The sequence below is a fragment of the Mauremys mutica genome, chromosome 1, assembly GCF_020497125.1.
Source record: "Mauremys mutica isolate MM-2020 ecotype Southern chromosome 1, ASM2049712v1, whole genome shotgun sequence".
NCBI classification, from domain to species: domain Eukaryota; kingdom Metazoa; phylum Chordata; order Testudines; family Geoemydidae; genus Mauremys; species Mauremys mutica.
In genome coordinates, this window is record NC_059072.1 from 246,334,542 (window position 1) to 246,349,223 (window position 14,682).

A 14,682-nucleotide genomic window follows, 5' to 3' on the forward strand; every position below is an offset into this window, starting at 1 on the left:
TTGTTTCCTGAACCCAATAGCAATGGTCCACCATGTGCAGCTGCCCTATGAATGCCAACATCAATCTTGAATTGTTTCTTTCCATGGCACACAGCAGGGCAAGCACCACGGATTCCTGTTCAGATTTGCAACTCATAAAATACTGCAGGATCAGCTGTGTTATGTTCATAATGCTTATCAAAAGACTGGTGAGCAGAGATGGCAGGCAAAGTTTAAAGGTGCAGTTGAAAAATGGCCCAAAATGCAGTCGGAAGCCCTTGGAATCATGGGACTGAGAAAACTGCATCACGGGGTGATGATCCTGCGCCCAGGATGCACTGTGATCATAGCAGGAGAAGGTGGCGATTTCACAGTGGCATAGCTATCCATAGCAGTGGTGCACTGCTCTCTCTGATGATGCTAGAGCACGAACTGTGGATGCGCTCTCCTGATATAAAGAGCATTATGTGAACATGCACAAGCAATGTAATTACAGCGGCTTATGATCATGGATGTAACTTAAATCGACTTAAGTATGTAGTGTAGACATGCCCTAATAAACAGACTATACCTGAAAAAGAGGGGGATAAAATTTAAATTTGCCATCTGGCCAGTACACAGCTGACGTTAAAGCACTGCCGCGGCAGCGCTTTAAGCACCATACTGGCAGGGCCACTGATGGGCAGGGCAAAAGGGGCAGTTACTCCGGGGCCTGGCGATTTAAAAGGGCCATGGGCTCTCAGCAGCGGCCAGAGCTCTGGGCCCTTTAAATTGCTGCCAGAGACCCAGGTGGCGCGGGCTGGGCAGTGCTGAAGGGCTGGCTGTAGAAGTCTGCCCCCTGCCCTGCTCCTTCCACCCAAGGTCCCGCCCCTTCCAGGGGCCCAGAGCCACCCCCCAACCTTGCCCAGGAGCCTGGCCACCCCGTGTACTGGTAAGTCCTAAGTTACTTTCACCCCTGTTGAAGGTTCATGGTTTTTTTTCCTTTTTTAGGATATTTAATTTTGAGAGGTTAAGAAGATCATCCACTGGAAAAAATTCTCACCAGAAGACAGCACAGCAGCTAGTGAACTCCTCCAATTCAGCTTTGTCACTGTCTCACTTTCATTTTCCTGTTTTACATTTCATATACAGCTACCATGTAGTTATTATTTTGATATGAAAATAATCAACACAAAAATCCTTTTTGTTGTTGTTGTTATTTCTTGTTAATTTACCTAAATCTCCAAGATAGATTCAGCCTTGACGTAAGTAAAATTTTTTCCAAGTAAGTGGCTCTGCAGGATTTGAAGAAAATGGGTTTGCTGGTATAAACTCACAGTAGATCTTTGTGGACTATTGGCAACATTGCAAAGTACACCACAAATCCAAAAGAGGCGTAGGCCCCACTGATACCATACACATAAGTACTATAGAAACTAGAAGCTCTGAGGCAACCTTTAGTTAAGCTAGTATGGTACTCGGAGCAGGAAGTTACTGTAGAAGTAGAGTTTTTAAATGAAAGGCTGTGTGTGTGTGTGTTTGTTTTGAGGGTAATTCTTTAGTGAGAGAAGGCAGAGAAGAAATTCTGTATGGGATTTTGGAAGCTCAGTAATATATTTTTCAAGTTCTAGATATCCTTGCTGGACTGGATGAGCAGACTGGCTGAAATAAAATCTAGCACTGTTTAGAAGGTTAGCCTTTCAAGTCAGGGTTGAGGGAAACAGGTAGAACAGTGCAGCAAAGCCAGCATTTTTCTCCTGCCAGGTACCTGGTTCCTGGATAAATACCAGAGTTTAGTCTCCTCAGTTTTCAGGATCTCCATCACTCTGAGAAACACTAGCTTCATTCTTTATAAAAAGACACATTTTTTTCTGTAGAGTCTCTGAGACACAGGTCTCTCAAAAACATCACAGGCAGATATTAAAAGCAGTAAGTGATACCACACAATGGTGTTTTTGAAAGAAAAACATCCCAGAGACCAATTTAAACAATGCCATTTTTAATACAAGTGGAATTTCATAGTAACAACCTCCCATCCCTTCAAATTTATATTCTTGGCATGAAATTCTGGCCCTATTAACTTCGGTGGGATCAGGATTTCACCTTGATCTTGTCCTTTACACAAGACTATCAGGCACCTTCTGACTCATCTATCCTAACTCATCCTGGTGAATTTGGCAGACAGCATCAAGGGGAGTTTACAGACATCACTGGATGGATTTCTCTTTCCAAGGCTGCATGCCTTCCCATATTTGACACCTTCTCTGGTTCAATGAGACAAAAGCTGAACCCTAATAATGAACATTTCAGAGTTAGTGGTTTGTATTCTTGAACTGAAACATAAAAATCTGCATAGAAACAAAAATGTGGCTTGCTGTATAAAATACATAAATAATAATATACTAAATAATATTTTGCACTTGTTAAGTGGCTTCCATCTGAGGATCTCCAACAAATCTCCATTAATTTATTCTCCCCCTATGCAGCAGTGTTGTATTATCCCCATTTAACAATTTTGGAAAATGAGCTACAGAGAAGTGAATTGCCTTGCTTAGAGTTCCACACAAAGTCCAGGACAAGATCCCAGGTCTCCAGCCAGCTCGTTGTGCTTTAATCACAAGAATATTTTTTCTCACCACAAGAGTAAAGATGGCTGACATCAGGCAACACACCACAATACACAATGTATACAGACATTCAGTATCAAAGAATGTCCTGCAGCGATCCAACATAGTTAATATTTATTATCCAAGTCTTTTTTTAAACTTATACTACCATTCATTTATTATATTGCTCTTGATTAATAGCTCATATTTCTGAAGAACGTTCCATTTTTCAAAGTGTTGTCCAAATGTTAATGGGCTAATCTTCAGTACGGTTTGATTATTGTTTTAAACATGTGAAAACGGAGACAGAATTTAAACAACTTTCATAAGGCCCCACAGCAATTCAAGGGTGGAGCCAAGATCCCAACTTCCAGCCTCATGTACAGTCCACTAGATAATGCTCCCTCTGCTATTCAGCATTCTAATGTTTTATATATCAGCCAAATGTGAGAGGCCTGGCCTATGGGTGTCAGCACAGGACTAGAAGCCAGGAGCTCTTGAGTTGTACTCCGATCTTTGACACTGACACACTGTGAACTTGGGCCTTTCAGTTAACCTCTCTGTCTCAGTTTCCTCATTTATGGCATGGCAACTCTATCTCACAGTGTATTAGTCTGTACATTGCTTTGAAGATGAAAACACCTATACAAATGCTAAGTAAATATAGACAACAAATAGCCCACACTAATGAAAATATAGATATATATGTGATCAGCAGGAACAACTGCAGCACATTCCACTGACACTGTGGAGAATCAGATAATTGAGAATTGACTTGATGTTCAAGAGCCTGAGTTGATAATAGCTTGATGGTCATAGGACTGCAGTGTTACTTTTTGAGAGTAGGGAGTACGGATGTTGATAGATTTCACACTGGTAAAAGGGGTCCCCTGAGCAATGTATTCTCAAAATAATGCTCGTGGCTAATGCTCAGAAGAAATACAGCCAAAATCTGTTATAAGCTGGCAAAAACAAACATAAAGGAGCCCTGTGATTCTCACAGATGAAAAATAGTAGCAAAAGACAAAACTTTCAGAGTCATATATTATAAAAGCCTCCTTTAATCTTTGCTAATTCTCTTGTAAAAAGGGAAGGAAAAATCTGGAATATCTTGGCTTGAAAACAGTTGTGGGTGGGATAATAAATATATTGCACTGGAGTAGCTTATTAATAGAGTTTACATTACAGTATTAAGTAATTGCACTGGCACGTAGAGTTGAATGTATAATAGCGAATCACATGTGGGACAGACGAACCTGTTGTGGTCTGAATTGGAGATGAATTAGAACTACAAATAGTTATAAAAGAAAGTTGCATGGTAATTCCAAACTTATTCATATAGCAGGGTTGTTTTGGGGAGTTTACAAAGCTTGAATCATTTTTTCAAAATTTCTGTGACTATGAGAAGTCTCATGGCCTTGGGCTATTTTTGGCAGAGTTTCTCCATCCAGCATTTGAAGCTATAGAACATGGAGCTGGTCAGAATATTTTTTTGGGAGGTGGAGCGGGGCTACAGAAAATTTAAACAAAAATGAAAATGTTTTCACTTGCATCAAAATATTCAATTTTTTTCCTTTTTGTCAAAAAACCCAAACATTCTAAAGTTTTTGGCAGCCAAGCATTGAATATTTTATGTGAAAACTGCCCAAAACTAAAAAAAAATTCAGACAGTAACTACCAATCATTGGGGAAGCAGATATAGGTTTTATGAAGATTTAAAAACAAAACAAAACAGAAACTTTCTGCAAAAATATTAATTTTGTTGTAAACCCAATTTTCCAAAAAACAACCAAACAAAAAAACCCCAGGTTGACAGAAAATTTTTGACCAGCCATAAAAAAATCTCTTTGGGATTTACAGCTTTTAAACATTCAGTGAAAATCTGGTCAGATGACCCATGAACTCCTATTCATAATAAGATAATGTGAAATGAAGTTCCTCAGATCCAGAGTGCTTGTGATTTTAAAGAATATATTTAGTCACAAGTGACATTAATCCATTTGGAGAAAACTCTGGTGTGCTTAAATCCTCCTTACTGAGTGCACATGTCAATGCAATCTTTTAGGCCATTTCTTACAGTCATTCTGCATATGGACATGCCAGGATATAGCCGACTTCCTCTATAGTCTTTGGTAAGTCCCACACTAACACTCATTTCAGTTTATCTGTAGCACTAGGATAAGTGTCCTTATTTATCTACTTCATTGGGGTCTTCTGAGATCCAGCAAATAAGTTAATGTTTATGAAGCTCTTTAAATGGTAAATATTATTATTACCAGAATTAATTAATGCAGAAACATATCTAGAGAGTTAATACATGCAGAAATAAAACATGCTTAACACTGGCTGTGTGTTCACTTAAAAAAATCCTCCAGGCTTCTCTGCTTTGAAAGGTTGCAGATGCTACCCTTGGTCAAGTGACTCAGGAGAAACCCAACAAAGTTATGTGTCTGTTTTTGCTGTCCCGGAGTACGCTGCTTAGGGGAGGGGTAATCTCTGAGGAAGACTTCATGTAAATGTTCAGTTCAGTGTTTCTGACTGATTCAGAGGGGTGATAAACCTGTCCCTTTGGAGCTGTGTAAATAATATTTGGAGAATGGCAGTAAATCTAGACAAAGGATGAACAAACTGCCATTGTAGCCATGTGCATTTGGTTTGCACCTGTGGCTTGTAGCAAGCAGAAAAAATACTTTTGTTAAGGGGGGAAAAAAACAATTAACTTGTTCCTCCCGTTTTTTTCTCTCTCACTTTTATCAAGGCCACTGTGACCTGTTCTGTGGATTGTTGTTTTTTTTTAAAGATGAGTCCCTTAAAGCTCTTTATTGCTCTTTCCCGTCAGTCTCAGAAATGCCACTTGTTCTCTGTTGACATCAGCAGACTCTTTAAACACTTCTACTAGGCTGCTTAGAAATCTTTCCCAGTAGCAATAACTCATAAAAGTAGTTCTTAATGTTCTTAAGTTCAAAGGCTCCTTACAATTCTCCCCCATCAAAGATTCATGTTCCCTCCACCCCACCAACTAAACACTTATTAAAATTAATCAAAATGGTTTCCTCATCCCTGCTTCAGTTTTTCCAGCTTCTGATGTGAAGGCTCACACCTTGGCTGGGCATTTTTTCAAGATTTTTTTTGCCAGTTGCAAAATTGGTCTGGGTGGTATCTTTAGACTGCAAGCTACAGTGATCTGTAGGGGGAGAATAAGTCAATTATTGAGTACTAGTTTGTTTATGTATGTATGTGCGCGCACGCACATGCGTGGATTGTAGTGTGCCAATATATTATCCCCTATATACTTTTTTAATACCAGGTGCAATCAGGTTCATTCCAAACTTTTAAAAACACCAATATTCAAAAGTGTCCAAAGATCAGGGATAAAAATTAACCCTAGCAGATTGGGTTAGCATTGATGTAAATCAGAAGACACTCCATTAACGCCAATGGAGATACAGTGATGTAAAATCAGCATCAGCCAGAGGAGAATAAGGCACACCTTTGTGTTTGTATGCACACTAGTGTTATTTATATTTACATCATTGTAACACGTTGGCACTCAGCTTTCTGTTAAACAATTTAGAAAATTTTAACTTTGGCTGTTTTTGCTTTCCCCCTTTTCTCTTTTCCATTCTTTCACCCTTACTTTTCTGGCCTGCTGCACTATGTCTTGTATCTCTTCCACTATCTTTCAATCTCTGTTGTTCTCTTTCCTTCCCTGTACCTTAATCTATCTGGTTTCTCTTCCTCCTCCTTTCCCTGAATTCTATTTGCAACCTACCTCCCACATGTCCTTTCGGGCTCCCCTTCCTTTTGTATCTTTTTTTCCATCCCAATAGTCTTCTTAAATATAATGGTTTCCATTTAAAAAGTTACCATTTACCAACAGTTATCATAGCTTTCCCCCGTTCTTAAAACAGGAATAAACATCGATACCTCAGACCCTGCTGTGTGGTCATTATTGACAAATGGTAACAATATAAAGGTGACCCCTGTAAATGTATTACATTAGAAAACATGTATTACACTAGAAAGCATGCCTTATAGTGACAGACTCAAGGAGCTCAATCTATTTAGATTAACAAAGAGAAGGTTAAGGGGTGAGCTAATTACAATCTATAACAGGAGTTGGCAACCTCTGGCATGCGGCTTGCCAGGGTAAGCACCCTGGCAGACTGGGCCAGTTTGTTTACCTGTCGTGTCGGCAGGTTCGGTCGATCGCGGCTCCCACTGGCTGCGGTTCGCCATCCCAGGCCATCCCAGGGGTGGCGGGAAGTGGGGCAGGCGAGGGATGTGCTGGCCGCTGCTTCCTGCTGCCCCCATTGGCCTGGGACGGCGAACCGCGGCCAGTGGGAGCCACGATTGGCCAAACCTGCCGACACGGCAGGTAAACAAACTGGCCCGGCCCGCCAGGGTAAGCATGCCAGAGGTTGCCGACCTCTGATCTATAAGTACCTATATGGAGAATAAATATTTAATAATGGGCCTGTTTATCCAGCAGAGGAAGGTGTTACATGATCAAATGGATGAAAGTTGAAGCTAGACAAATTCAAACTGGAAATAAGGTGTAAAATTTTAACAGTGAGAGTAATTAACCACTGGAACAATTTACCAAGCGTTGCAGTGGATTCTCCATCATGGACAATTTTAAATCAAGATTGGATGTTTGTCTAAAAGCTCTGCTCTAGGAATTATTTGGGGAAGTTCTATGGCCTGTGTTACACAGGAGGTCAGACTAGGTGATCACAATGGTTCCTTTTGGCCTTGGAATCTATGAATCTATGAAGTATTGTAATGTACAGTTTCAATGGGGTTCAGTGAGACCACTCATTGGGTAAGGTACTATTCAACATGAATAAGGAGGTCACAATCTGGTTCAATTTATTTAATAAAGCCCACTAACGACACTTTATCTAGTCTGCCACAAACAAATTTTGGGAATTTTTGCATTCATGCAATACAACTTACAGAATTTTAATGAAATTTTACTGAAAAGGAAACCTTTTTATACCCCTAGTATAAAATATGACCTAGCCACAAGATTAAATCGAAATATAGTGTCTGCTTATGTTTTACATATTAAATATCAGCAAAAATAAGTGTTCATTTCTCCATGATACCTCCAGATGGCATTAAAACTCTTCTCCTTTAAGTCTTCATTGTAATATCACTTTTTTTAAAAATGGTAACCATTGGAAGCATTCTATACCAACATACACTATAAACCATTCCCAACAATCATATTATCAGAAGGCATAAAGCTGCTAGTGCTTCGCTTATTAAACAAGTTTGACTAAATATAACATATTGGAATTACAATCTACAGCCATTCATAGATCATGTCAAATCTTTTTATAGATTCATTTCCAGAAGATTTTTAACATATATTTATATCAGAAATCAAAACATTCAACAATCACGCTTATTGTACCTTCTTCTATGGCTACTTTTGGCCATGTAACAGATGGTGATACCTTGCAAGACTTACATGATCTAGCACTCTGAATTTAAATAACAAAAGCCAGAGGACACAAATTACAGACAAGATGTACTCCAAAATTCACATGACTGCACTGTGAAAAGAATTCCACTCCCACTCAAATGAGATAAAAAGGGTGAGTGATTTTGTAGAAATTCAGTCCTCTCCTAACTCATGTGAGCAAAATCAAGTTTGCTGATCCAGCCTGGTTTTTTTTTTGTTTTAAATGTTGAGTCCCTCCGTTTGAAGAGTTGGTTTATTCTGGTAACAGTAAAACAGTTAATTCCTTTGTACACTTAAAAAAAAAAAAGGTGGGGGGGGGAACGGGACTTCTACTGTTGCATTAAAGGTGAACACTGATATATTACAAGTGCCTGTTTCCATCTGTTTCTCAACTGCTTTTGTTAATTCAAAAACATCAACAAAATCATGAGAGACCAGAGGTAGCTGTAATTGGATTTCAAGTAATTCAGAGGTGAAGTTGCAGACTGCAGTCTTTTAAAATTACATCAGTACATCAAAGGCATATGTGACATGATATCTTCTGGAAAATGTGACAAACTTCTGCAGCTTGAAGGTAATATTGGACCTCTCCGGTTGTAAAAGCCAACCTCACTCACTCACTCCACCAAAAATAATTTTATATTTATTCAGCTTGTTACAGAGACATCTCACTTTTCAAGATCTCTCACAATAAGGATGCTAATGATTTATTAACAATTAACTATGAATCATTACTTAAAAGCCTTTTAAAGAACAGCATCAGTGAAAGAGCTTCATCTTAATGAAAACAAACAGACAAACATTATTTGGCATGACAAAGCAGATAAAAACATAGCAATCATCTCTGATCACAAATACGAAACTGACTTACGAAGTATGTGATGCACTGTTTTCTGGATTCTTTGGCTCAGCCTCACCTTTCCCTTAAAAAAGAAGAAAAATAAGTGAATATCAAAATCTTTATGGTGTTAGAGGTCAATACATTATCAGGCTAATTTTAACACTTTCAAAGTGTACAGAAGAATGCTTTTTAAATAGCATATGGCAGGAAGCTGGGACACTAACTGAGCACTTGAAAACTGGGAGTTAACATCAGCATGACTTTTCCTGTCCCTTGTATATGTGCTTAGGGGTAAGTTGTAAAGCAGGCCTGACAATTTCATGACTATCAGATCCCTAGCAAGGAGGCAGAAAACTCTATAAGGCTGGCTGCTTGCAGGATAGAATGACAGAATGCCTTGGGGCCTTAGTCACTATAGCCTGAGGTGACAGATCAGTCTGAAGGGTTTGGTGATCCCTTCCCTCCCCACTCACCGCTCAAAAACCCCAAAACCAAACAGTTTGATTCACCTTATTTTCTGTGAATACTGCTCTCTGAACAACCTGCGGAACCCCAGTGTTAGATAGTCCCTAGTCCTAACATGGCCATGCAGGGTATACAGCCATATTTGGGCTACCCAGAACTTGACTTTGAGGCCTGTGCAGATCACTGTGACTGTGCAGTTGCTACTCTGCTTTGTAAGCAAGCAGGTGTGGAGAAGGCAGAGAGGCTCATGGAGCAGATGGATCCATGGCTCTTTTCCTTCCTGCTCTCAAGTGCTCCCCAGAAGAGCTGTCTGGAACCACTCTGGGAACTAAGATGCATTTTTTCAGTGCCACAGTACATCACTTCCGTTTACTTGTACAAAAAGAGAGGCCCAGTCACAATTCTACCTGGGTCCCCTCCCAGGACAGTGGTCACATATGCTGCCCCTTACACAGGGCTGTGGGTCACTGCCCTAATTTAGCAGCCATTAAGGAGAAACATGGTTGGTCTGAAAGCCTGGAGAGGGTTGGATTTTTGTTTTGTTTTGTTGTTGATATTGTACCACCTTGCTTACACACCATTTACCAGTATAATCTGAGTGCAAAATATTGTTTCTATGCTAGCCAACGGCCCAGGCACTTGTTTACCAATGGGCACTGAAGTGCTGTTTACATGCAAGTTTGTGATGAACAGGAGATGAAGACCTGGAGTCTGACTATCTTACAGATGAGACCAGTGCTCTTCCATTCCGTTTTAATGAGTTTTGTCAAATCAAAATTAATTTGTATTCTGTGAAATAAAGTTTGAAATTGTTTCAGTGTTTTCTTGTGTGTAGCGCCTGATTCACACCCATTGAACTCAATCAAAAATCTCTAATTGACTTCAAAGGGTTTTGGATCAGGCCCCAAGCCATTACAAGAACTTCAGCATTACATATGAATAGCTGTTGCCAAAGTTCTCAAGTTTGATTTTCACTAAATCAAAGGTGGAAGAACTTGGGGTATGAAATGAACCTCTGGGGAGAAATATTGGCCCCTTTGAAGTCAATGGGAGGTTTGCCATTGACTTAAATGGATTTCACTCCTGGTACTTTCCCCAATGCAATCCTGAAACAAGCTGAAATAGTTGTTCAAGATAATTGTGCTTCTAGGAGCAGGGGTCCAGCAAAGGAGTCTTTGGTTAGCTTAAACACTTGTTCCATGATGTGTTGGTACCTGCATCAGATGTTTCTAGGCCTTCTAGGCTTGCAGGGAGGGTTTCACTGAAACATTGCTTAACTTTGGGAAGGAGGGGAAAAATCAGTTGTTCTTATCACCAATCAGACCCACAATTTTAAACCAATCGGAAGCATTGACATGAAGCTAGTCATATCTATTTTTATCAAACATTTGCTACAGACAGAATGATCACAAGATAATTTTTATATTTTATATAATTACACTGTGCCTTCAAAAGATTACTTAAGATTCAACACCCTATGAGCTCATTTTAGAGACTTGATTATGAGAAAGAGCTGCTGAAGGAGCTACTCAAGGAGTTAGTATCTGGGACAGAAATTAGAACTCAGCAATCCTGACTCCCAATTCTAACTATTAGATACCTTCTCCACACAGTTGCTTTAATGAAAATATAAGTACCTGTGGCATCATTTTCTTCCAAAGAAAATAGGGTTATTTTGGGGTGGGGTGGAGAGAGAAGTTCTGAGTATTTGGTTGTGACTAGACATGGACCAGAGGTGAAGTGCAAATTTGAATCCAAAATGCTCAGGTCTCATGGTGTTCAGATTCAGTTGTCGAGTTGGAGCTGGGAAATTTGGGTCTGGCTCTCAATTTCCCAAAGTTCAGATGGGGTTTGGCGATGTTGTTCTGGTTTAGTTCCATGGCTAGTTGTGCCCCTTATGCCTGTCACTAGATATACGGCACATAGACTGGCTTAGCAACAATCTGCCTTGAAATATCGGTTAGAACCATATCTACAACCCAAAACAAATAATAGTTCATTGTAGATATTCTATTTGTAACTAATACTTTTGTTAATAACACATTAGTACAGTGAGCATCGGTGGTTTCACATGCAAATGGGATGTGAGATCTTGAGTGACTTGTTGGCAGTTTGTTATGCACCAATTGGAAAAGGTGCAGTATTTTAGTTCTGCTCTTAGCAGCAATTAGTGTTGTGGCAATAAGAAAAGCAGAATAGGTTCTGTAGCAGGGATGCTATTTAGCCAAACAGGATATTAATGAATTACTCTACAGTGAATGTTTGCAGCTGCTTTAATGCTCATAATCACTTAACATTCCAGGGGGAAGGGAGAGCAATTGTACAGTACATAAGAGTAAGAGGGAGAATGGAGAATTAATGCCTTACTGACTCCACAGAAAGAACTGCACCATCACGCCATTGAGTCACAACATTCAAGAAAAACTGTATTTACTAAGCATGAATGATATTTAAAGATTTGGAATTCAGATTCACATTGACAAGCCTAGTAAAAGGGTGTTGCTTCTCTGAGCTACCTGACCTGTTTGAGCCCACTCTTATCCACACTCTCTCTTCCAAGTCTTCACACAAACTGCCAAAACCAATCTGCCTTTGTCTCCCTTTAGTTGAAGGTACTATTATGAGGGACAGGCAATTCAGCAACCAGCTAATCTTCTTTAGCTCCAGGTATCATTTTCTGGGCAGGTTATGAGGCCCTTTCCCTCCTCTATCTCAGTCTTTTGCAGCTGGCCAAAAGTCTCACTACATGTCCTACTTCTTTACAGGCCTGCTGTTGGTCTGCTCTCTTCCAAAAGACTGATATTCTGGAGCATGTGCATATGGATGAATGCCTTCTAGCCCCAGTTTTTCAGCTGCAGATCTGGCTGGTTTCTGCTGCTTCCCATTGAATTGGCTCTTTTACCATTTCACATTCTAAGGGTAAAATGACCCAGAGTGCAAAGGCCAATTTCAAATCCACTTTCTTGAAGGGATGGGGGGGATAAACTGAGATTGGCCCATTGTACCCCGGGTAGAGGAGAGGGCCTTATAGGCCTGGCTTGACATGAATAACTGGACATGGATGAGGCCTCATTTCTTGGGAGACAGGATTAGGGAGGTACGTGGATCAGCAGGCTGGAACCAGAATGTCTGTACTAGCTAAGATAAGGGATGAACACTCAGGGAACCATTTACAATGGACAAGATAACAATGGATAAGACAAGTGTGGACCATAACATAAGGTAAAGAGTAAATTGTACAGAGATAGTGTGTATTCTACAGTGATTGGGTCTTACAAAGTGATCCAGCCAATCCCAAAACGTGTGATGAAATGTACAGTAAATGCAATCTAATGTGTGAATGCATATAAAGGAAGAGGTTTTCTGTGTAACTTTGGATGTGTGGCACAGCCTATATTGCCCCCTATGCTTGGGACTGATGAACTCAGCGTAGCTTTACTGTATGCCAGATAAAGGAACCTGAGTGACAAGAAGACTGGAGTCAAACCGAGTTCTTGGGAAACCAAGTTGGAGAGGTCTTGGGGAAACCCCAACAAGCCTCAGGCTCCTTGTCTCCCAGAAGATCACCATCTTAATCTTCTAGATAAAGCAGAAGACTGGTAATCAATTTCTATTACCAGCTCTGCTCATGTTCTTTATGTAATACTGACACCTTGGGGTGGGTTGACGGCAGTAGAGATCAAACCTGGGAGCCAGATCTTAGTGTAAAAGCCTCTACTGCTTGAGACTGTCTTAGCCAAGGCTGTAGCAGGCTCATCAATCTCTAGCTGGCATAGCCACCATTAGAGAAGGACAGAGTGCCACACCAAGTAGGTGTAGCCTATATTTATGAGGCTGAGCAAGTCGCTCAATTTATCTATGTTTCAGTTTCCCCATCTGTATAATGTACCACCTACCTCACAAGTGTAACCCCAGACCAAGGGTGACCATCTTTTCAAAAGGCAAAAATGGAACTGATGAAGGAACCCCACCCTCATCTGTGGCCCCATCTGCTGCTCCTCCTCCTCTTTCCCTGAGACCGCGTCCTCTGGCCAGGCTGGAAGCCAGAGTTGGGCAATGGTAAGAGCCACCCAGGGAGCTTGGGCTGCTGTGGAAAGCCCCAGACCCTCCACCGGCCCTGGGAGAGAGACCAGGGTACTGAGATCAGCCCCCAGCCTGTGTCCCTACCCACAGGGGGCACTGCCCAGGACAGGTGGAAGGTTCAGGGCTCCCCACAGTGACATGGGCTCCCTGGGTGGCTCTTACTTCTGCCTGTCTCCAGCTTCTGGCCTGGCCTCGGGGGAAAAAGAGGAGCAGGGGCTGGAGCCTCTTGGCAAGGGGGGCTAAGGCCCACCTCAGCTCCCCTCCCACTGGGAAGAGGCTTGTGTTGCCCCTGAGCCTCGGGCAGGCACAGAGCAGCGCCACAGGGAATCCAAGACAAATGCTGTCCCAGAGTCATTCAGCCTGAATCCAGGATTTGAACTCTTCATTTCAGGACTGTCCTGTCCAATTCGGGATGGGTGGTCATCCTAGCTAGACCACAATCTTCAAAACACAAGGAAAAATGAAGCAAGACACGCAGGTAGGTGGTCAATCAAATCATGTAATCACCACGAGACAGTTCAGGGAGCAGGAACCAGGAAACAAACAGGAAATGGAAGAGGGAGCAGGAAACAAGATGCAGAAAGGCAACACACACATCAGTTGCCACAATTTCCTTCTTTTCTCTCCAAAAGTTCAACGGTACCTGGCCAGAGGCAGCCGGTGATCCCGGCTCTGATTCAGCTCAGGGACTGGATGCTATCGATGTGGCACAGCTTCCCTAATTTGCCACATATCATCACACAGAAATTAGTCTCCTCTTCCCTATCTGTTTCCCTTTCGGTAGGAAGTATATCTCGTTGGTTAACAATGTGTTCTCTGTGCGGTAAACACACTCGCCACACTCCGTACCCTGCAGCCCGCAAGATCATGCCATGAGTAATGAAAATGCTTCCAGACCCTCGCCTAGAATACACTGCTTGTCCAGGATAGAATGTGTGGAGTCTTGTGTGGATACGCTTGTTGAAAGTCGTATATTTCCTAGTCACATCAGTTGGCTTCGAGGATGGCAAAGGGGTGGGATAAGCCTTTTCCATCAGCATAGACAACTTGGTGCTCATAGGTCAGTTGAACAGCCAGTAGTAAGGGGTTTCTCCAGTATTTTCATGAGATGTACTCCAAATAACATATAAAGCATGACTCAATGCAATAGGTAAGAGTATACCTAGAAGTTCCTGCAGTATGCTAGCTACACACTTCTTCAGAGTCCTGTGTAGTCTTTCCACTGTGCCATTTCCTTGTGGATGGTACACAGCAGA

The 14,682-nt window shown here is 41.3% G+C and overlaps 1 protein-coding gene across 2 annotated transcripts in view; it reads right to left on the reverse strand.

Annotated features, from left to right (window-relative positions):
* Positions 1 to 14,682, reverse strand: part of AFF3 (AF4/FMR2 family member 3) — a 480,216-nt gene that overhangs the window by 160,561 nt on the left and 304,973 nt on the right. For both annotated transcript variants that reach the window (XM_045005798.1, XM_045005808.1), the window contains exon 7: positions 8,909 to 8,960. In XM_045005798.1, coding sequence (XP_044861733.1) covers positions 8,909 to 8,960 — 52 coding nt within the window. The remainder of the gene's footprint in view (positions 1 to 8,908; positions 8,961 to 14,682) is intronic.